General features: G+C 36.6%; 1 protein-coding gene across 2 annotated transcripts in view; it reads right to left on the bottom strand.

Moving 5' to 3' along the window:
• Window positions 1-23,897, bottom strand: part of SLC4A10 (solute carrier family 4 member 10) — a 126,902-nt gene that overhangs the window by 45,482 nt on the left and 57,523 nt on the right. Inside the window, exons 6-7 of one of the 2 annotated variants that reach the window (XM_075153090.1) lie at window positions 13,108-13,296; window positions 1,615-1,706 (exon numbers count right to left, since the gene is read on the bottom strand). In XM_075153090.1, coding sequence (XP_075009191.1) covers window positions 1,615-1,706; window positions 13,108-13,296 — 281 coding nt within the window. The remainder of the gene's footprint in view (window positions 1-1,614; window positions 1,707-13,107; window positions 13,297-23,897) is intronic. The other variant, XM_075153091.1, reaches the window with a different exon arrangement.

Below are 23,897 nucleotides of genomic sequence, written 5' to 3'. Positions count from 1 at the left end.
TATTTGGATTACAATCCTTTACTGTTATTTCATTCCTGCAAACAAAAGTTGTTCCTTTCATATTCCTGACATGCTTGTTGGTATCTAACACTGCTGAGGCTAGCCAAAAGATGACATGTGATCTCTTCTCAGGCCAGTTTAAATAGAAAGAGGTCTTTCGATCAGCAAAGCTGCAGCACTACAAGAATAGTGAGTGAATGTTCAAATGATGCAGCCTCCATTCTTGTTTAATACAAACATCATGCAGCTAGGTAACAGACTGGGATTTTGATCCTGCAACACTCAAAGCAACTGGGGAAACGTGCAAGAAAAGCACTAAAGAAAGTCACGTCGTTCCCTGTGGGTTGTTATGAGCTTCACCTCTGCACAGCTTAATTTTGAATAGACAGCTTTATTTATATTTGATATCCTTTACAAGATTTTACATCTTGATATTAGAACACTTGCCAAAACAATTAGTTTTAGTTAACACTTTTATTATAAATATCAGGAAACCAAAATAATACTTGACTTTTTAAAGCATTATAATCTTAGTTTTAAATATTTTTCAAGTATTAGCATTAAATTTTTAACTTATCACTGTTTTAGATCTCCTTGCTACCTCTGTAGAAATGTGGTCCATAATATATCCCCAGCCAGCCTCCTTCCTTCTCACTGTCTTTGACAAAAAGATCTGTTTCCCATCTTTATTTCAGCCATATACCATTCCTAGTCTGGCACGTTCAGTCAAGAATTCAAATGGTACAAATAGTTACTGCTGCTAGGAAATAAGTCTGGCACCAGATGGAGCAATCACATAACTCTACTTTTAGCTCAGTTGCACTAACATTAAGATTCAACAGACTCAAAGTGCTGTTCTTCAGAATTTTGGTTTAAATCGCCTTTCTTCACTTACTCAACCTTTGTTGTATTAATGTGTCAGCTGAAGTCATCTACCCCTGTCAGGTCTGTCATCTGTATCTAATGTGACAGTTTGTTTTAGGTACAGACAGACGTCTTAAACAAATGAGGATTCTCCTTTACATTAAAGCTGAAAAGCTATTTGCTTTTCTTTGCTATCTAACATTGAACTGTCATTGCAATCTCCACTATCGAACAGTTAACATCTTTTGTGAAGTGTACTGAAATATCTTGGCTTGCCAGAAGAATTAAGTTATAGGTTTACAGAAACACATTCTGTTTGAGACATCTGGAATCCACGAGTTCAGGTTATATATATATAAAAAGTGTAGTTTGCATTCATGCATTACTTCTACAAAAAGTAAAAATCTGAGAGGTAAATCTGAATTATAAGAATTCTGAATTACTTTCCTACTTAGATAATTTTCTGCTAATTTGTAGAAATTCCCTCTACAAATATACATCTATGATATTGTCATGCAATAAATTTATCTATGTTCCTAAACTGTGTTTTCCTGTTACGAGTAATTTATAAAGAAAATGAAAAATTCTTTTTTGTTACATACAAACTGTGTTGCAGTGCACACAAAACTTTAATGCTGAAGTAAAATTTGCACTTCACAGCTTTTCCTGATTCACACAGATTCATTTTAGTTAAATTAAAAGATCTATTTGGTAGTCAGGAAGCTCTCTTCACCGTCAGTGAACACTTACCTTGCTAAAGTCAACAGTGCTGTTTTCTCTGCTCACATCATTTTTGTTTTCAATACAGGCTGGAGCAGACTGTGGGGAAACAATCTGACCTGCTAAAAAAAAGTACCGTTATTACAGAATACTAACGATTACTTCTATAAATAAAGCAATATCTAATGAAATAGTTGTTAAAGAACTACATACATTTCATATCATATGTATATGAAGCATCTAAGCATGGCATTTTAATTAAAGACTTATTTAGAATAACACAGTCTCAAAAGACATTTATCACAGTGCAGTTAGGAATGGGAAAACGTAATTTATAAAATGTAAAAGATACATTTTATTGAATATTGGAATATTGGAAGACAAACTTTCTATGCCAATTAAAGCTTACAATTTTTAAGATATTACATTTGAGGGAAGCCCTGCATTCATATAGTTTTTGTAAGTCATTTGAGGAGCTGCCAATTTTGGGCAATATCTGTCTACAAGAATACTCCTCACTGAATAAAACAGGATTACTAATTTTCATAAATTTACTCGTGTGTAAGAATGTTCTGATTATAACAACAACTACAAAACCCAGCGTAAAAGTGGGCTGCTATAAAAATAGATGTATTGGAAATTAAGATGATTTAAAAACTCAGTAACGAACAATGTGATTATTGACATGTGTAAAACAAATATTTCAGCAAACGCATTTTCAAAAAATTCCAGTGAGGATTTAGAAAAGTATTTTATGGAAGTTTCAAAAATATCTCAAGATGAGAAGAAGTGTTTAAACACACCTCAGTCTCGTGTAAGCAAACAGTAAGCCTTGTGACCAACAAAATCTTGCCAATGAAAGCTCAAAAAAACCCCAGGATTAAGTAACAAGTACATGTCACATAGAGCATATTTTTACTTAATGCCAACGTTGCCCCTGTGCACGGCCAGAGGCCATCACACACACACTGAGAGTGGGGGGCTGGCAGTAGGGCAGCACACAAACCCCACAAGGGTGACAGGCCGTTCCCTGCTTGCCTTCACTCTTCCTCCCTCCCCGGCAGGGCAGGAGCTGTGCACAGCTCTGAACACCACAACAAAGTACAGGAAAAAGTACCACATATATGAGCCAACTATCTCTTACTGCCCTAACACATACCCAGAAATAACTACTGAGTCCAACTGGCCCAGAGTCAGCATCTCGTGCCCAGCATATATTTGTTTCCATAGCAAATAAAGTCTCTCATATGACTGAGAAATGATGATGTGAAAACATTGGTTCTGGTGAAAATCAACCTCAACTTGCACAGTAACAAAGACCATATGTTCATAATACTTGAAGACAGTCAGAAAGTCCCAAGCTAGGCGCATTGTCTGGGCAATTCAAAAAGCCACGGTGTGTCCCTTCACACCGCTGTTACCCACGCTTGCAGTCCCAGCATGCCCTCAGCCACAGGAAACGGAGCGCTTCGCAGGATCCAGGCTGCACGGGATGGGAGACTTGCAAGAGTATCTCAACCGTTGCCAAAATACTAAAGTATCCAGCTTCTGTCACAGCTGAGCACTACAGTATCCCTGTCTAAATCTGGTCATGAATTCCCAGTTGAAACACTTCCTCAAAGAAAAGGCTGGTTTTCATGAAAATCAACATCTCATTTTCCACCAGGCAAATCTAAAAACAGTTTTTAGACTCTTCTGCTGCATCCTGGTAGCATAGCCAGAGAGATTTCACTTTGATTAGGAAGTACAGGAACAGAATGTTTTAAAACGTATTGCTAGAAATCTTATTATTAAATGTATCAATCTTAAAAATGTAAATATTTCCATTTTCTCTCTGATTCAAGACAAGGACAGATCAAAACAAGAATAGAAATTAGGGCTTTTGTTCAGCACTATAGTGAAATAGAGAATGCAAAAAACCAGACATGACAAGCATGTTAACCTAACCAAGTAGATAAAAATAAGTCAGGATTAGAATTTACATATGACAAGAATAAAGGATTGATTTCAGAAAGCAACATACTAATGTAGCTTAAAGGAATTTACATTAAAAAATACTACTAACTCCTAAATGTCATAAGAGACAACTTTTGCAAATCGGAAGCCAGAAATTATTAAATATGCAAGATGCTTATAAGTGGTCATTCAATTTGTCTGTTTTAATTAGAAATTAAAGAAAAAACTGAGTTACATCATTGTTACACCATCACCTTCACACTATGTAACCCCATACACTACTTCACATTGTAATTTTTTTCTCTATTGTTTATTTAGCAGTCTTAGAATTATTTTTACAGGAATCATCCTGTAGTATTATAACTATTAAAAATAATTAACATATAAATTTGATTTATGTACTATTTCGGAGATTTTAATAACATAACAAAAAAAACTTCCACTAATTCTAACAGAGAAGCCATAAAATGCTCAGGGAAAATTTCTGCCCTAACTTACTCCCAGAAAATTTTAAATCTAGTAATATTAGACCTTCTTACCTCTTAATTTCTTCCTTTTAGACACGCCTCTATATTCTAGGATCTATATACGGGAAACACTTGTAATAATTACTCATACTAATATATATACTATGTTATAAAGATGTTACAGGAAAGCAACAGAAATAGTTCATTATCCTTCTGTTGCTAATTAGGGATTTACATTTATACTTTTTTTCCCTGGACCCAAAAATTCAAGAAAATGAGAGCAGGGATATCTGCCAGGGAGATAAAAATATTGACCAACAAAGGACTCGGAGCATGGACCACGTGTTAAAAATACTGAAGTTTTGACATCATAATTGGAGGTGTCAAAAGCCTCTAAGCAATTAGCATAACAGTCCAAAGGCTAACTTTTAAAACATGGTGTCCACTTTTCTTTTAGGAGAAAAATATGTAAAAATATACATAGTAGGAAATAAAAGCCACAACCAGTAAGTATGTGAAGTTTATAAGAATAGCATATGTTCTTTTTCTGTGCCAACAGAAGACCTCAAAATTTGATTTACCCATATGCTGGAGTAATCTGAAAGAACACAAGTTTTACCTTGAGGCAGTAAGAGACGTTTAAATAGCTCTACAACTTAAAACAGCTTTCTGGATCTTGGAACAAGAAGTTTGGTTTTTTTACTGTATTGAATAACAATCAAAGATACAAGGTAGACAAGACAGGTAATTTCACTTTTCACATGATAGTCATGGGGAAAGTTTTTTAAAGAGCATTTTAAACACACTGCAGGAATGCGTGTTTCTTATGCAACAATCAGTCAGTAAAATGCAAATCTGGAACTCGGTCTCTATGTGGCCCTTCAACAGAAAAGTAAGACAAAAACTACTGGGTTTTGGAGACATTTTTGCTCCTATACATATTTATTTTGTTAAATGCCTATATATTTTGCACTAAATAGTAGGTAGATGCAGTGCTATGGTGGCCCTCTCCCTAGGAGCAGGACTGCAATGCTACACAGTTATTTTTATACTTGGTATCTTCCTCTACTTCTGAGCTATGAAGCCACAAAAATTCATAAACTAATAGGAGGTGTCTTTGGGGTGAATGCTGTTAAGTGCATGAGTAATTCCCAATGGGGTAGGACCAAAAGCATACTGATGGCAACCTAGTGAACATTGGCAACGCCATGCTACGCTGGTTTCCCATGTCATTAAAAATACTCAGTTTGCTAAAGCATGTTGGCAACTATGTATGTGCTTTATCCTCAAGCCACTTTTAATTTCAGCAACTGATTGTTTTCTCTGAATGAAGGACACAGTTATTGGCACCATGATGGTCCCATGAAGCAACAATCAATTAAAGAGCTATGTGAATGAAGAGGGGAGCTGTGACATCATACCTAGACTAAAACAAACACACACAAAAAAAAAAAACACCAAAAAAAGCCCACAAAAAAACATTTCCTCTCTAATTTCCACCAAAACGTCAACAGTCACCACTGCATCAAACTGTCTCTGAAATACAAGAACACTAAATCCCAAGTTTTCTCCAAATTTTATCTTTATAATATGGGAGCCTTCAAAGCACTCTGTGCAAAAGAAAAAACAAAACAAAACAAAACCAACCAAACAAACAAACAAAACAAAAATAACACCAAACCCTAGCAAGGCTTTAAACATCTGCTCTGAGAAAAACGCTTGCTATGGTTTATTACATCTTTGAGTTGGCAATATGGGGTTTAGGCTGGTAAGTATGGTGAAGGCATAAACCATCAACTCCCTGGAAGACGGAATAAGAGCAGCAACAGCCATTTATTCAGCTCTTCCATGCCCTGTCCTTGCCACTTCCATTTCAGCTCTCTCAAGCAAAATGTTTATTTATACATTGTATGGGGTAAACACAGTATTTTATTTTTTAAGAGTGCAATGTAGTACTTTGAGTTCTTATAAATCTAAAGTTTAAAAGTCTTGATTTATCCTGCAGTCCATCTACATAAAGCATCTGAAGAGCTGCATTCTTTGAGAATTCATCAGAGAGCCATGGAGATTTTTTAAAGTATCAGTAAAACAAATGCACAATGTGGTATCATTGAAATATCCAGCCTACATACAAAGGAACTTAATACCTAACAAATAAAACCACACTAAAATGGGTGTTAAGGCTTATCTATGTATTAAAAAGCCAATATCAGCACAGTTTTAAAAATTATATTTTAAATTGGTGTACATAAAAAATGAGCGTTTTTTTCAGATAATGTAAAGTTGCCAGAGCTTTGAATAGAGCAAGAATTCACATAAAAAATAGTCATGCAAAGCCAAGCCACTTAAAAATCAAAATCCAACAAAATAAGGTCCATATTTGTTACACTAACAGAAGTTTGGATTTGCAGATAGAGCTCAGCATTTTGAGACTTAGTCCTGCCACACTGAACAAAAAAAATTAATCCCAGTAGATGAATGTCACGTGCAACATACTCTTACTCCCTAAAATTTAAAGCTCAAGACATTTAACTATGTGTATTGTATTTATTAATCAAAATCCAAGAGGTCTCTAGAATGCCAATGACAAAAACTAAGAACAATGTATTCAGATACAAATCACAGTTAATGGAAACAAACTGGATGCAACTGACACATCAAAGGAAATTGAATGAGAAAAGAAGTTGCTTATTTTTCTAAACCATACAGATTTCTTCCCATTCAGAAAAAAATCTGATTTGCAAGCCAGCTATAACAATCTTCAGGCTTTTCACTGAAACTAGTCACCAATTTTCCAAATCTAAATGGACACGCTGTCCAGATCAAAAATCAAGGATTGAACAACAGTAAGTTTTCCTAAGTATATGGTAAAATTCTAATATAACAGAGCAGTGATACCGTCATTGCAGGCTGAATTGTGTATGTGCTTTTAGGCCTCTTGATGCATAACATTTTAAATCAGTGAAGAACCATGTCACTCCCATTGTACCTGCGTAACCAAGCAGATTTGGTGCTTGCTAATGATACATAATTTAAGAGGATGAGAAAGAAGTCACTTTACCTGTTTTTCTAATGCTAGGCCTGAATCTCAAGCATAATTCACATAAAGTCATGCAGTTTTAACTAAAATGCTATGATTTGCAGTTTTACAAATTGATGTAAGAAAATGAACTTATAAAGAAATGGCACTTTTTTTTTCCCCCCAAAAGAACATCATTCCACACAAGCTTCTCCTAAGTGTGCCACAGCTGCTGACAAAGGCCTGAGGTATTTTTTAATAACTATAGCAAGAAGTTGCATGCTGTCAAGAAACTGAGATGAAGACATGGGTGTACATTTGAAATGATCTGAAGCCGAAGCAAGAATAGGTATTTATACTACCTCTGAACCTTCAGGGAGTTTACAGAACCCAAAGGATAGGAGATGAGGAAGATACAGAGATGAGATGAGCCTGTTAGAGACAGACACAACAAAGACAGAGCAAAATAAAGAAATACAAAGATGAATGATACAGTTTTATACATATAGATTACACATTTTATCATGGGTACAAGGAAATGTGGAGGAGAAAGAATAAATATCAGATGAAAATGTTCGTAAATACAAGTTATATTTTAGTAATATAAAAACCTGTGGATAGTACAAGTTGATTAAAATATATACATTTGAGAAGAATAGAAAACAAGAAATAGAGCATTAGCTAATTTAAGATAGAATTAACTACCTTTGAGTCTCCCTTCTCTTCAAGGAAAGCAATCCACCTGATCCAGATCCAATACTGCCAGAAAACTTGGGTATATATATGGCATTCCTTGTGACTTATTCCCCAAACAAAGGAACACGGTCACGTATCTAGGAATGCTTCCCTACTCTTTTCATATGGCTCCAAGTAATGTCTGTCTCTCTCCACACAGTAGTATTGACATCAGTTTCACATGTTTTAAGCTAGCTCTGAGTTATGGCATAAATACTTGAACTGATGTTTAGGAGAGATTAGGAAACTGAGGAAAGTAACAAACACCATCACGTAACTGGTAATTTAGACTTACTGGGATACTAAAGCATACTGTCCCACATTAGACACCCAAGCATAGTCTTAAATATCTCTGTGTGTGCTCATATTGCCATAAAACAATGAAGAAGTCCAAACCAGCCCATCACGCTAACTGAAATAACTGGAAAAAGGCTAGAAAAAGAATATGTCAAAATGAACTGCTCCAGCAGCTCATGCTGTTAAGTCTGAAGATCCCCAATTTAATATGCCATTGCTTTCTTCAAGGTCTTTGGCATCTAGATAAACCTCTTCTTGGAATTTCAGAATTTCTCAAAATCAGACATGATGTGTGGCGTAATGCAATTTTTACACTAATAACGTGTCTGTTCTGACATCAAGGGAGAAGAAGCAGTTATAAATGGCATACATATGGAACAGAAAACAGGCACAAGATCATGTTATTATGGATAAAGAACACTTCAGCAAAGTGCATAGAAATACAACTTACAAGTCACTTATCCTGCCATGCTCCTCTCCCCTAGTTCCTTCCTTTTTGTCTTTAATCAGTAAAAGGTCTGTTAGATCTCATTACATATATATATACACACGCGCACGCGTACTCTGAAGTCTAGACTATAAGTGAAATAGCCAGTCAAAAAAACCAAAATGTTTACATGATGAAAACTTCTTTTCCTAACTACATTTCCATCAAATCAGCTACTTTTCCATGCCATGCACGCTTAAATTCTGAATTGCACAACCCTTTATAAAAGGGGAGAGGCTTATGAAATTATTTTAGCATTCCTCTAACAATGGAAAGGTGTTGTATATTTGCAATTGTCTTTGGCTTTTTAGATCATGTCATAGGAATTTACAGACACAGCTCTCAGGTATCAGAGTGAAAAACCTATTGATCTCAATAAAAATAGGTTAAATTGCTTTACAAATTAAGATGATTTACTAATGACAAAGATTCATATTTTTACCTACCTTTTACAGTGTTTATGCTAAAATTACTTGCCACCCTCTATTTTGGGTATTCGGTGTCAAATTAGACTTTAAAAAAAAAAAAATCTTCCTGCTCTTATGCCAAATTTGACTGTCGGTTTTTATTGGAACATCAAAAGCAGGCTTTTAATTCTCACAGTTTTGATGCTTAATGAAAAGTGAAAGTTAAACACAGCATGGCAGCATTAAAAATGCATGGTAAATCCATAGCACCCTGACATCTTAGCCCTGCAGAGAATGTGAAGAAAAGCCATTGTAAACAAAAGATAATACTACTAAATACAAAGCAAATTAATTAGATGGTCTGACAGACTCTTAAACAAAGAAAAAATGGAGGGAGAACATACGTACAACTATCTTCCAGCAAAGATATCACAGTGGTCTGTCAGCAGCACAGCCATATATTGAATTTAAGTTTATGTCTTCATTTTCAGACTTTGCTCCTGAGTATCTGGAAATCGATACATTGATAAGCTAGCATAGTCAAGAACTTGGTCAAAGAAAGGGTTCTGCATCCTCAGCTGTACCACGTAACCCAGATGGCAAAACTGATGGCTCTGAACTACCTATTTTACAAATTACAGACTGCTAAGGATTGTTATCAGTTAAACTGTCTACATTAAACCCAAATTTAACCAAACTGAGAATTTCCTTTTGTGCAGAAAAAGTGTCCAAGTTCCCCTGCCTCATTTCAACAGGGACAAATAAGTGGCCCTTCTAAAGCTCTTGGCACTTGCTGTTCCTGAAAACTCTCATCTCTGATAGGGGTGAACTGAGCTGTAAGCTCATCAATAGTACCTGAGATGATCTCTTTTTCTCCCTGCAGTCTTCTAGGAATTAAGCTTCTCATCCAGAAAGTAAAAGTAATAATAAAATATTTTACTATTTTAATGCATTTTTTGTATTAAAAAGAGAGAACAATACTGCTACTGTTGGCAACATATGGAACATTTTACATTCATACATTCTACACAATGTTTGTGCACAGGAAGTGGGAATAAGCAAACTAAAATGATGCTTTGATTGCATTTTACCAGGTTTTCCCTCAGGAAACAAAGATGTGTCTCACAGCACACTCTTGACAATAATATATGGTGTTTGTATCCCTTAATTTTGCTTTCTTTTACACATATTTGGCTGATTTTTCTTTTGCTTTCACATGATCCAAAGTTATATTTTAACAAATCATTTTTCTATTATTATGAGAAGCTTGTACAGACGCTCCACGGCAATCTAAAAAGAAATATATATGTGCAGTGAGCATAACACTGTAGCTGTACTCTAGCATTTGGGTCATGAGGCAACAGCGGAAGAAAATGATCAGAAACCTTGCTGCTACCCCTGGTCAAGCTTTTAAGGACAGCAGAGCTCCTGAAAGCTGAGCATTTCAGTGTAGATTCCTGTATATTTACACACCACGTACTATGGCAAGTTACCCAGGGTAAAGAAATAACTAAGAGTATGCCAGAGGAGGTAGCAGTCAGCGTGCCTGAAATTAGGCAGCTCTCCAGAATCATCCCTTTCCCCACTGCTTTAATCCTGGAGTATTGGGGCAATAATTGCCACTCAAGACCATGAGCTGCCTATTTGCTGTTGTCTTGAAAAGGGAAAAAAATGTGATTCCTTTTAAAAACTAAAAACTTAGACTGAATTTTCCTCTTCTAAAGCTAATACTAATTTTAGTACAATTCAGGCAATAAAATAAGATTCAGACTTTTTAATGTAACAGGGTAATGGATGGTAAGAGAGAAACTTAAAATAACCTCTCTTTGCTTTATCACAGAGCCATCATCTATTTTGAAGAGGTCAATGCAGGAGACTGCCAAATGTGCATTAGCACTTAAAGGATGCAAGCAGAAGAGCAATGCTTCAAACTGATTAAAAGACATCTGTGTCCAAAAAGACTAGGTCTGGAACTCTTTACTGTAATTTAGATAAAAAACTGATTTACCTTTGTATAAATGTTCCTTAAATTATTTAAATTTTATTGTTTATAGTGCATTTAACTTAATTTAAATTAACATAGTGAAAGCGACTAAGTGATTTTTTTAACCAGGGGTTAAAGTGCTCTGAGGCATCTCTACATATGCACGTGAACTGGAATTCAGTAGTTTTTCATCTTGCAAAATAAGCACAGACAAATGAAAACCTACAGGTTTTCAGAATGTGTCTCCCTACTTACAGAATCACTTAACCACAAGGTATATAAAATTAATGTGTTTAATATGGACTTAGATGCTGTCCTGATCAGAATTTTTTGGGGAACTAGAGATATGAAGGTTCCCAGAAGAAACTTAGGCAAAAGTGAGATGCTTCTGGAGTGAATTACTGCATCAGCTCCACTAACAGACACAGAAAGTTACTGAAATTAAGCTTATGATACTTTCACAGCTTGCCCTGAGGGGTCTTTTTAAGGACATCTACTGCTTATTTATTATTTAGGACCTAGTTCAAAAACCTTATGGAATGCAAGCTGCCATCTTGCATCCTGTGGAAATTGAGGAATAGGAACATTATAGCATTAACTTTCTTAAGAATCTCCTGAATGTTTGTTTAAAGTCATCAGCAAGAGTTGCACAAATCAACAGGAAAGTTGCCTTAAAAAGGACGGACAAACATCCTACTTACTTTTACTTTTGTGCATCCACCTAAATAAACACACACATCTTAATAAACATTATTTTTTCCTTACTCTTAAAATGGTATTTTGGCATAATTAATATGTTTCTATTTAATATCCTCTTCAGATGAAATTATATGTTGCCTTTTAGGTCTGAGAGAGGGAAGCAGCTAGATTTAGAAGTACCTATTAAAACTTTATATGGCAATGATTGAAACAAAAGGTCCTTCCTTGAAACCAAAGTTAATCTTTATACCAACAGCCACATCTTTCCAGATCAGCCGCAGTACCACTTTTTCCCCTTCTGCCCTATGCCTCACAGCATGCAGCTGCCTCTTGCACCCTGCACCTTCCCTGTGCCACAGCTGTTTCCTCACTCCCCACTTCCCAGGGTGACAGGCAAGCTCAGTAGGGCCCTGAACCACAGAGACAGCAGAAGGGACTGAGATTTCACTAAAGCTAAGGTGATTTCTGGAATGAGAGTCACTATAGTCCAATGGTGTTCAGACAAAAATGTTGTGGGTGTTGTGATGACACTGGATACAGAGGCTCAGTAATTCTGCAACGTATAATTCTAGTGAATTAATTGTAAATATTTGCAAAATTTGGCTGCAAGTTTCATAACACAGGTCTGTGTTCATGTAAATAAGGAAGGGGCAATAAGAAATGATCTTTCATTATGAACAACAGTACAGCTTATAAAGGCTTCTGTAAAAGCAAGAAAGAAAAAAGTTAAGCCAATGTTTTACTGTTTCACTCTGCAAACATGCTTTCTCATTTTCATGAACATGATTTTCCAGAAAATGATTTTCTGAAAGAATAAGGTACAGTTCTTGCAGCATCTCTCCAACAGCGTCATCTTGAAAACGTTTTTCTCATTTCCAACCCCTCAAACTCAACTATGAAATCTGAAGCACCAGTTGAGCACTAGCTAATGCATACATTGTCATAGACTTAGAAACTATTTCAACAATCCATTACATTTTCGCTAAATAGGCCCTGGATAGTCAACAGAAGCAAAAAATAGTCATATCACATTTCTGGCACTAATGGAGCATGTTCACAGTTCAGAGCAACACTGTGCAAAGACACTCAAGCTCAGTCTGAAGGATCGCACAGAGTGCCTACAGCACCACAAGTGTACTTGAGCTGTGCTGCACTGGGGATAATGTGCCATGCCAATTACCCAGGACAGAATGGCACACTAACACAACTAGCCCGCTTCCAACACCTGAGCTAGTTCTCTTGAATATCTCTGCATAGCCCTGAATTGTGCAGGATACCTGAATTTCAAATTTAAACGGGTGGGTTACTGAATGTATAAGAGGAACCACTCTCACATGAAAGGTACCACTTTTACACAGTAGCTTTTCAGAGCAGAATCACGCTGAGTTCAAGCTGTGGGTACAAAGCACATGCGAGACTGAACAGGCAGATGTTACTGAAAGCTCAAAATGCAAAATAAAGCAACGCATTACCATTTTTGTCCATGGAATGGGGCTCAGACTGCTTCTTTCCAATATCAGCAAAGGATCTCACAATTGGGATCCTGTTGCTCAACTTCTTCTGGTTCTGATGGTGATGCTGTTTCAGTAATGCCTCATGCACTCTGTGACGAACATCCTCACTGAGCTGTCCAGAACCCACCTGCTGGTCCAGAATCATATCTGAAAATACACACATAAACATAATAAAAAAGGGGAAAGAGAAAATATTTTATTTTTTAAATTGTAATAATAAGAATTAGTAGCCTACAGGATTACAAATGAAAGATATCAGTTGCTTTAAATGGTAAGTTTTATCTAGAAGTGTTCCACTCTCGGGGGGCGGGGGGGGAATCAAAAAGGATGCTATTAATGTAAAAAAGTCAATCCCTCAAAAGATATGCAGTTCCCAAATTAAGGTCACCTATGTAACTTTGAAGTTAGTCCCTAAGCACTCCCATACATAATGCATTTAAACCCAGGAATATGATGTGTATAAGGTGTCTTTTTTTTCCAAATAACCCCTACCTTGTTTGCTACGAAGAACTGGCATGCTGTGAGGAAACAACTTTTTTATTCCCTTTATACTTACCACAGGAGATCACAGTCTAGCTCTTTATTTCTTACAACTATAATTACAATACTTTCAGTACAATATAAAGAAATTTCAGATAAGACAATACAGGAAAATTTGCTGCATTATTTGCAAATACTTAATAGGATCTCATTCTACTGCCAGATGTACATGTTCCTGCAAGAGAATCATTACATGGAGGTGTGAGTGAAACTGATCCCCCTACTAAGAAATTACAACCATTTTTGCAGTTCACTGGCAGAAAATATTCTTACATATTCATATTCAAAACTATTTATAAATATGTGCATTACGTATTTCAAATGGGAAAGAACTGTTGAGAATATTGTGGGATTTTTTAAATTATTATTTTGGGAAATCCTGCTAGCAACAGTAATAATGCGTAACAGAAAAAGAAAGGAAGAAAAAAAAATTCTGTATCAAAGCAAGTAAAACAGCATTTAAGTACACACTGTCCTCGTATATCCATTGGAAGAAACTGTACTGCACAAAAACAGTGATATAATAAGCTGAGTCAAAAACTCTTTGTACTGAAAATTCAGACAGCTCATGATTCTGTGCTGGAGTCAGATTCATATCTACCAGTAAACTCAGCAAGCAGAGCAGAAAAAATAAAAAGCAGATGCATCATCAGTAGAGACATAATTTGTCAGGTCTTTGATAATTGCCAAGAGCAAGAGAAAAGAAGAGAGATAATAAAAGGCATTAAATAATTATGCTAGTTAAAAGCAGAGTTTAATTGCTAACCGTCAACTATACACTGCACATACATTTAAAAAACACAAGTTTTTCTGAAGTTCTCAATATCCACGTAACAAGCCAATGTATCAGTTTAAGAGCTGAACAACGAATTACCTGCATGTTTCACTTACTGTGAAGAGGTTACCAACAAATCTACATCTCTATGACGACACACACACAAAAAGACGAGGCTAGGTCCACAGATAAATGCAGCTGCCCACAAATGCAAACATGAGATATGTATCCGCATCTCGCAATGAAGAGTGATGCAGAGGTTTTCGCTGTTGCCTTTGACCCTCTCCAGCAATTACATTCTGCACAGTATTAACAACAGTGTTGACCGAATGGCTCACACCAAAGAGTAATACTGCCTGGCAGTGTGCCTAAATTAATAAAACCTGTCTTGGGGTGCTTCACCTGACTCTGAAGGGAACTTTTATCTCCAGGGTTAATAACACCATCAGGTCAGTTATCTCTGCATTCCCATTCTAGACAGAGTTTTTCTATTACTCTAGACTCTCATGGAAGAGATAGAGCGGCATAGCAGCAAGATGAGTGACAGAAAGGCAAAAGAGAAGATAACACAAGTTCAAGAGAAAGTCTTCAGTAGAAAATTTTCAGAAGGAGCCAAGAATTTGCAACACATGAGAAAAAGAAAAGAAAGCTCCAGCTCCAAGGAAAATATTAATTTTCCTGCTCAGCTCTACTGCCTTTTGAGAAACTGCCTCTGCCCTGAGGATAAGATTATCTTCCCTTCAGATAGCCTTAGTACACGAATTTGCATGTCACAGTTCCCAAAACAGGCCAGTACTTTCTGTAACATGACAGGGGATCTTCAGAGAAAAAAAAAAATAATAAATACATAACTTAAGGCACCTGTGCTAAAGCACAATTGAAATTATCCTCTCCCCCGTCCTTTTTAATTCTGCTGACCAAAAGACAAATTGCAGAAGATGCAAAAACAAAGATTACCTTCCCTCTAAGACAGAAATCAAAAGGAAGAGCTGAAAAACAAGGACTCCTCTAGAACAGGCAAATTTAGGGTTGTGGTCATCATCTTGCTTACAGATCAACGGAACTCCACTTGTATGGTGTCATTCCTGGAATTACAGTATTTTCCATATTAAATACTAAAATATATTAACTGATGAGGGTGATGTCAATATTTAAGATGATCCACCTCAGGAGGGAAAATGCCAGGAAAAAGAAAATCATATCCCTATCCTCTTCCTTGCCTAGATGCTCTGCTAGACTCGTTAACAGTCACACAAGCCATGGAGTTAGTGCCAGTATGGTGGTGACTAACAATTTTTATTTCCTGCCAAACTGAGAAGAAAGTGGCTTACCTTGAGTTTTCTTTTTTTACAACAACTTCCCCTTTACTGTAGCACCTCTGCCACATGTAAAAAGGGAAGATGCATTCAGATTTGGAAAGAGTGAAGACGTGTTTTCTTGCCTTGATGCTCCCCTCCAGTTGTCATTCCTTTAATACAGACCCACTTGCAGTAGCAGCTGTAGGAGTTTAAATGCTATCAAATTACTGCCAGAGTGCTGTATTTTGACCATTTTTTCAAGATCTGAACTTATCTGAATAGTAGTAAGAAAGACTGTCTCCATCAGCACCTATCATTATGGGATTCCACTTCAGTTTCTTCCCAAGTTTTTCAACCTATCTTTTAAAAGCCCAAGCCTCTGCAATGTCAGTGATAACACTCTTGATTGCAAAGATAAGCTTGAAAACAAAAGCAACACGGTTAAAATCTGCGAGTAAATGGCAAACAGAAGCATTTTAAACATCTCATTTTTAAAACAGACTCTATTTCCTTAATCCTGTGAGAAGAAGATCCTACATGGCCATTTCTCCAAACTCCATATGACAAAACTGGGTAAAGAATACAGACCTGAAACTTCACAGCACTATGTCACAGCTACATTCCTGTGTAACAACAGAGACTCTCCAAGGTTTCTATGCTTAGCAACAAAGGTTTGGGCATTTTTGTTTGTTTGTTTGTTTTAAAGAATTTTCCTCTCGAATGACCTTTTAAACTCTGCAGAGCCCCGTTCTACCCAGAGACACAGCTTACCGTTAGATTTTTCAAGGATGCTCCACAACCATATGGAGCTTTCAGCAAGATGCAATCTGTGGCATATCCACCAGCATAGTGTTACCCATTCTATTAATTGCTCACACCATAGCATTTCTGCTGACATCAGGAACACTGAAGTATGATGTTTCTTCAGTAAGGAATCTTGATTCATACCGGAACGATGAAATCATTTTTTCAAGCTGTTAAAGACAGACATTCTTCCTGCCCTGGTCATTTAACAAGATTCAAAGAAACTTGGGGTTTCATACAATTTCAGGAATGTTTTCTCCATTCAGACTCAGTTACAATACATCATTTACATAAAACTGATTTTGTGAGTAAATGTGAGCAATGTGAGTACTTAAACAAGCTACTGTAGTAACTCAAATGTAACTCCTCATTACCTATGAACAATTTACCCAGGCTGTGAATTAGAGCATCAGGGGTGCAGACACTTCAAATCAGTTAAAATGCAGTGCAGCTCATGTGTTGTCCAGCATAGAAAACTGCAGCTGTCCCACCTCTAGGGTCGGCAAGGATGCAAAAGCAGGTGGCTGCTTCCACTCACTCTGGAGATGTCTATTACACACTGCAGCTTTGTACAGAGACATGCGGCCAAATCCACGTGGAGCCATCCCAGGTCCAAGCAAATAAGCATTAAGGAGACACTCAAGTGTGGCCACAGCTCATTCCCCATTGCTCCAGGTTCACAGTGTGCCCATCACCTCACGTACAATACTACACGAAACTCCCAGGTGAAACATAGAACAAATTTATAGAAGGTATACTGCATTTGTACCAAAATACCTGTGAAGTCCAAAAAGAAATTACTAACAAGTAAACAGGCTCAACTGGGCCTGACTTTTGCAGTGGTGAGTAAAGAAACAAGATCCAGAGCACTTTTTTTTTTTTTTTTTTAACCTGTGTACCAAATGAAATACTGGGCTGAATTGCTGGGCTCATATTCTCCTGATATAGGTTGGCACTGACAGTTTACAGCAGAAGAAACTGAACTCAGTATAGACCAGCAAAGTTGCTGGTATTTACACCTCTCAGTCTTCCAAATTTTATAACTGTGCAATTGCAGGACAAAATGAGAGATTAATGACAAAAAATAGAACATATGGGCTTTTGTGTGCGTCATGATTACAGTGACAGCTGACTACAAAACCTAATTTAAAAGCCAAGGTTTGTTTGGTTTGTGGTTGGTTTTTTTCCCTTAAAGACAGGGGAGAAGAAAACACAAGCAACCGTAAAGCAGAGCTTTATGGAAGACTTTCAGTTGAAATGCTGTCCTTTATCTTAACCTGTCTCTAATAGGAACCCAAATATACACTTCCCCAGTGAGTTAGGCACTAGGAGCAATAGAAAACCACAATTAGGATTCTTGTGCTGCATTTGTGAACCAAGACCCATTTACAGTGTTTACAGCGGTGATTATAACCAAGCTACCTAAGCCAGCGGATTTACCCTGCTCATCCAAGGAGGCAAAGCGTTCCAGTGCACTGAGAGATGGAGTCTATTTCCAGCTCTACCTGAAATTACTTTGTTCAACTTCTCAGCTGAATTACTTGAAAAGGAAAGATGGAGAGTAAAAAATGTCTTCTTTCTAAAGTAACAGCATGCAATTTTACTGAAGAACAAGAGCAAGCATTTCACAAAACTGTAAATAGTAGAGGCAAGGCTAAAATTCCCAGCTTGCAGCTCAGAGAGCAAGCACAGTTTTAAGTCACAGCTACGCTAACATGCCACAGTGGATGCTACCAAAAGAAGAATGGAGACCTCATAAAACAATATATTTTGCATATCTAAACAGAACAAGAGCCATGAGTGACATTGGTTCTGCCTCTAGACACAAAACAAAAGCTGAGATTGACTTGTGCAATCTAGAAAAATTCCCAGATTCGTAGTTAACATGGGAAAATACAAAACAAAAAAGAAATGCCATGCTACTTAGAAGTTGGTATGAGATTTACAATTTACCGACAGACAAAGGAACAAAACCTGATAGAGATTTCTCTGTAGAGGTAATCACTGCATGGTAAGCTGTAAATAAAGCAAAACCACGCAAAAACCTGGGTAAGTGAGAAGGTGAAAGCTGAACAAAAGACAGGTGTAGGGTCAAACAGAGAGGCAGATTGCTCACAGGCAATTCCACGCTTTGTTACAGTGTTTGTAATAAAAGTTAAATTTACCATAAAAGCACTGTCAGAAACATAACACAATGTGAGTGTCACAGCTGAAACAAAAGGCTCCAGTGAAATAAAATCTAAACTGGAGCCAGTTTAAATATATCATTATTATGGAGTAATATAGCTTAAAGCAAAGGCAAAAGAAGACTTGTTCAGATTGAAAGCTTAACATGATATTACCGAAATCAATAAAATTGCACACTTGGGATGTAATGCCCTGAGTTGTTGAGCACAGAGTCCAGTGACCTCAATCACAAGATTAAGCCGTTACACAGATTGAAAATTCGATCGTGAGGAACACACGAAAGACTGCTTGAGAAAAAACAGTCAGATCTCTGGATTGGAAAGCATGGGAATATTTAAAATTTAATTTAAAAAATAAACCATTATTACATTTAAGCTATTTAAAATAAATGGGACTATCTAATATTTCAAACGTGCAAGTCACCAAAGCACCACTGTGCAACACTGAGGCCACAGTTTGTATTTGACAAGGTTTGACATTTGCTCACAGTACACTCTGCACAACTACAAGAAAATGCGAGATATGTGATTCATGTTGTAAAGAAAGTATTGCCATTAAAGGCTGGACCGAACAGTTTTTGAACTAAACAACAGAAAATGGCATCATATGTTAAGTAGAAGAACCTTTTGGGTTCATTCAGTGGTTACAATCAAAAAAACCAGATGGTAATCTGAGAATCTACATGGTTTCAAAGGAACTAAATGAAAATATCAAAAGAGAACATTTTCATCTGCCAGCTTGAACAACACAGTGAAGCTGCTCCCTAATGGTGCAGCCAGATTCTGGCAAATACCTCCTCAAGAGACAAGTTCCAAAATAAATTGTTTTGATTTCATAGATTTTTCAGACTTCCTTTTAGCATATGTTCTATACAGAAGTGATCGATAAAATATTACTACATCAAATGTTCAAAGGAATTCCTTGTGCATGGAGTGCTAGCTTACTGATAGAGGAGCCACTGCAAAGACATATGAAAAAAGAATGTCACATATTGAAAATAGTAAGAAAAAACCTTAAAACATGTTTGATAAAAATGCACTTTTAAACAGAATAAAGTTCAGCAGAGGAATTTTCAAGGGAAAAATAAAATCCATCTTACGAAATTTAAGAACAACTTGAGAAACTTCAGGAATGAACATGCTGTTTCGCTGCATGGTGACAGTGTTGGAAATTCACCTCAGAAGTCTTTATTATAATAAGATATTGTCTGTGAATTCAGCACCATAGGTACAAATAAGCTCTTTATCAACAAAGAAAATTGGGTGCCTGTCCAAAGGAATTTACAGTCTTGTAGATCAGGTCATTTTTTAATAAGACAGAGTTGGAATGAAAAAGAATCTAATAAAGAATGGACATGCTGGAAGACAGGATGATTTAAAAATTCTCACCACATGACTGGTGCCAAAATATTTTTACACAGAGCTATCAGAGTTCTGAAAGCCATACAAACAGTATAAAAGATGTTTTTCATCTGTAGATTTTACCACAAGCCCATTAAGGTCTTAAAACATAAACTTTAATACAAGAAATTTTCAAGGGCTAAGTGCTGAGAGTTTAATGCCTTAGTGAATAAGTGTTTATAGATTAAAAGCCTTGACTAAAACAGATAGGAATTCTTTGTCTCAATTTAGCAACAAAGATTAAGTATACCTCTTTCAAGGATACGAAGACTGGCACTACATTTACAGAAATATAATTTGATATTGGAATATAGCCCAGATAGCAAGACATTACCAACAAATACACAATACACATTTCTCCCTAACAAAGTGATAAGGCAAGTAAAAAGGAAAGTACATGTGCACAATTAGTTTATTTGTTCTCAAAAGATAGGATGCACTAAAGTAATGTAGTAAAATTATCAACAGATTGCATTAAAAAATAAAACCCATAGTAATAAACTATGAATCAGAAGCACAAGTTAATTTAGGAGTATCACTTAAGACCACAGGGTACAATCTATTTTTGCAAATTCTCCTACATGTGGTATATACAGTAGCATTGAAAAGAACAACCAAAAGTGACCATCAGGATCACTGGACTAGCCTAGCATGAGAATGGCTAGCAAGCAAAATAAGAAGAGAGTTAAATATTGAAAAAAATTGAAACCAGCAGGTAAGAGCAACCGTTTCTTTACATTCTAAAGTGTCAGGACTATCAGATACAACTGGAATACATACCAACTCCAGGGTGAAAACAATGTTTGCATTGTATAGCATACCATAAGTAGGATTGTAACTACTAACAGTGAATAGCAACTGAGTAGCACACACAAGAAAGGATTTCCTGAGAGATACAAGTTCTGTCTGACTTTCAGGTCCAGCAGTCATTTATACGGAAAAAGAGTAGCCTGTCATATTATTTGGAATTATCAAGTTTCTAACATACCTAGCACACGTATCTTGGTGGCGTGCTTGTCACCACTACTATTAAAGTCTTTCCTCCTCCCAGTGCTGCCTAATGTGTGCCACACACTAACATTTTGTAAGCACTGGAGAGCAGGAACTACCTATGTAGTATTAGAGTACCAAATTACAAAGGAACTTGATTGAGGAAGAGGAAAACAACATTACTACAACACAAATAATAATAATAGAGGAAAGCAAATGGAATGGCAACTTTATTTATAGGGAAAAAAAAAAATCTTTTCAAAGAAACCTGACACAGAATGTGGGTAATTTACAGAATGATTCACTTGCCAGAAGAACCTGCTGCAAAGTTGTTTTTTAAAAAAAAAAAAAAAAATTACCTCATTGCCTATTGAATTGGCAGAGGGAAAAAAAAAATCCTCTCTCAAAGACAAAGCAAGGTCCATGCAAACCTTATCATGTGTCAGATCACCTTATCAGAAAGAGATGCCTACCAGTTCGAACAAATAAAACAACAAATGAAATACATCCACATCTGCCACAACAGGTACTTTTAAAGTGAAAATGGTGCATGCCAAGTCATGAAAGTCATCCTAAAGCCTCATCTCAGAAGAAACAAGTTTTCCTAATCAACAAATCAAGATAGCCCAGAAGCAGGACTGATTCAAATAGCAGTACAGTAACTCATCAAATTCTCTGAAGGACAACTCACATCTGTGATGTGTTTCAAAACAAAATTAGTATTGTGAAGCTGGATATGTTAACTAAACAAACAAACAAAGTGACTACAACTAAGGATTAAGAGATTATAAACATGAATTCATTGTGGTCTCACTGTACAATATCTTCCAAAAACAGAAAAAAAAGGAAGTTAGCTGTTTTATTGTGTTAATTCTTACTTTTTTACCTACTTAATTAAAAACAATTTTGGAGAGGATCTCTTAGTCGACTACAGAAGTTGTTGAGTGATTTTTGGATTAAAAATGTAAAGCTCAAGCTTGAAAATCCTAGTGTACTATTTAAGCAAAAAAGCAATAGAAGAACATCAAGCAGCTGATCTAAGTACTTCTTGATTTTTTTTTCATTAAATAAATAATAAAGCAGCATACTGATAAACACCTCTGTTCTTTCAAATCAGCTGCTTTTTATTCTTCATGTTTATCTTCTATCATTATCAAGACAAATTTTGAAGCTCTGATTCAGACCATGATTCATGGGAGCATCAGATCTCAGCACAGAGTAGAACCCCACGCAAGTTTCTGCAGATTTGTATTAATAATATCTTGCGTCAGTTTGACATAAACAATTTGGGAAAGGTAAATGCAAAAAGCAGCTACCACTAGCTGCGCCAATGTTAATTCCACTGGTAAATATAGCCTACTGAACAATACCTCCCTTACCTGATAATGTAAATAACTAAAATCAATTTTATCTGGCCCTTACATACACTTACATATCACCCATTTCTTTATAATCCCGAGTGTTAGAAAATTTTCTTGCTGTCTTTTGTACCTTTCCCTAAACAAAAATTTTCTATTTTTATTTGTGTATTTTACATTTTCTGTTAACGCGCTACTTTGCGCCCTGTGACAAGGCAACAAAAAGGCCCCAGCAACGACTCATTCACCATTTCTCTGTGCATGTGCTCTTTTCCCAATTTACATCTGTTGCATCATGTTTGACCTTCAAGCAAAGTTTGCAGTATGGAGAATACCATAAATCTAATGTGATATTTGTATAAAATAGCAATATATTGTATAATTTGTATACAATATCAAACGTACGATTTACAGATACAGCACTATTTTCAGAAATGTTGTGAAATACAGCAAGGTAGTATACTCGGTCTGGCTGAGATGGAGTTAATTTTCCCCACAGCAGCCCTCACAGTGCTGTGCGTTGTATTGGTAGCTAGAAAGGTGTTGATAACACACCAGTGTTTTGGCTACTGCTGAGCAGTGCTCGCACAGCACCAAGGCTGTCTCTCCAACATTTCCCCCCTCACCAGTAGGCTGGGGGTGGGCAAGATCTTGGGAGGGGACATAACAAGGACAGCTGACCCAAACTGACCAAAGGGATATTCCATGCCATATGACGTCTGCTCAGCAATAAAAGTTAACAGAAAGGAGGAGGGCGGGACATTTGTTATTACAAAATTTGTCTTCTGGAACAACAGCTACACATACTCAAGCCCTACTTCCTGGGAAGTGGCCGGACACTGCCTGCTGATGGGAAGTAGAGAATAAATCTTTTCTTTTCCTTTGCCTCCACACGCAGCCTTTGTTTTTGCTTTATTAAACTGCCTTTATCTTGACCCACGAGGTTTTTTTCCATCTTATTTTCTGCCCCCGTCCTGCTGAGGAGGGGACTGATAGGGCGGCTTGGTGGGCAACTGGTATCCAGCCAAGGTCAACCCACCACAGGTAGAAGCAAGGTAAAACTTTTAAGTAAATGTAAGATATGCAAGGATACCAGTCCAATAACCATCATGAGCATGAGACTAGCCCTTACTAAGGGTAGATAAACAGAACATTAGAGACCCCAGACTATAAAATAGTACAGCTCTTCGCTCTGTGTCTTCTCTGCTGGAAGGGACAGAGATTTTTAAACAACAAGCAAGAGCAAGGACACAGCACTAGAAACTTTCTAGGGCACATGAGCCCTTGGACAGGTTGTTATCATTTTAATGATGAGTTTAAACTCTAATGTAAATATATTTATATTATAATACCTACATTATCCCTGACTTGATAGACTAGAGAAACTTACTTTATC

The sequence above is a fragment of the Calonectris borealis genome, chromosome 6 (assembly GCF_964195595.1).
Source record: "Calonectris borealis chromosome 6, bCalBor7.hap1.2, whole genome shotgun sequence".
Taxonomy (NCBI): Eukaryota; Metazoa; Chordata; class Aves; order Procellariiformes; family Procellariidae; genus Calonectris; species Calonectris borealis.
The sequence above is the reverse complement of the archived record's forward strand: the minus strand, read 5'-3'. Positions and strand labels throughout refer to the sequence as shown.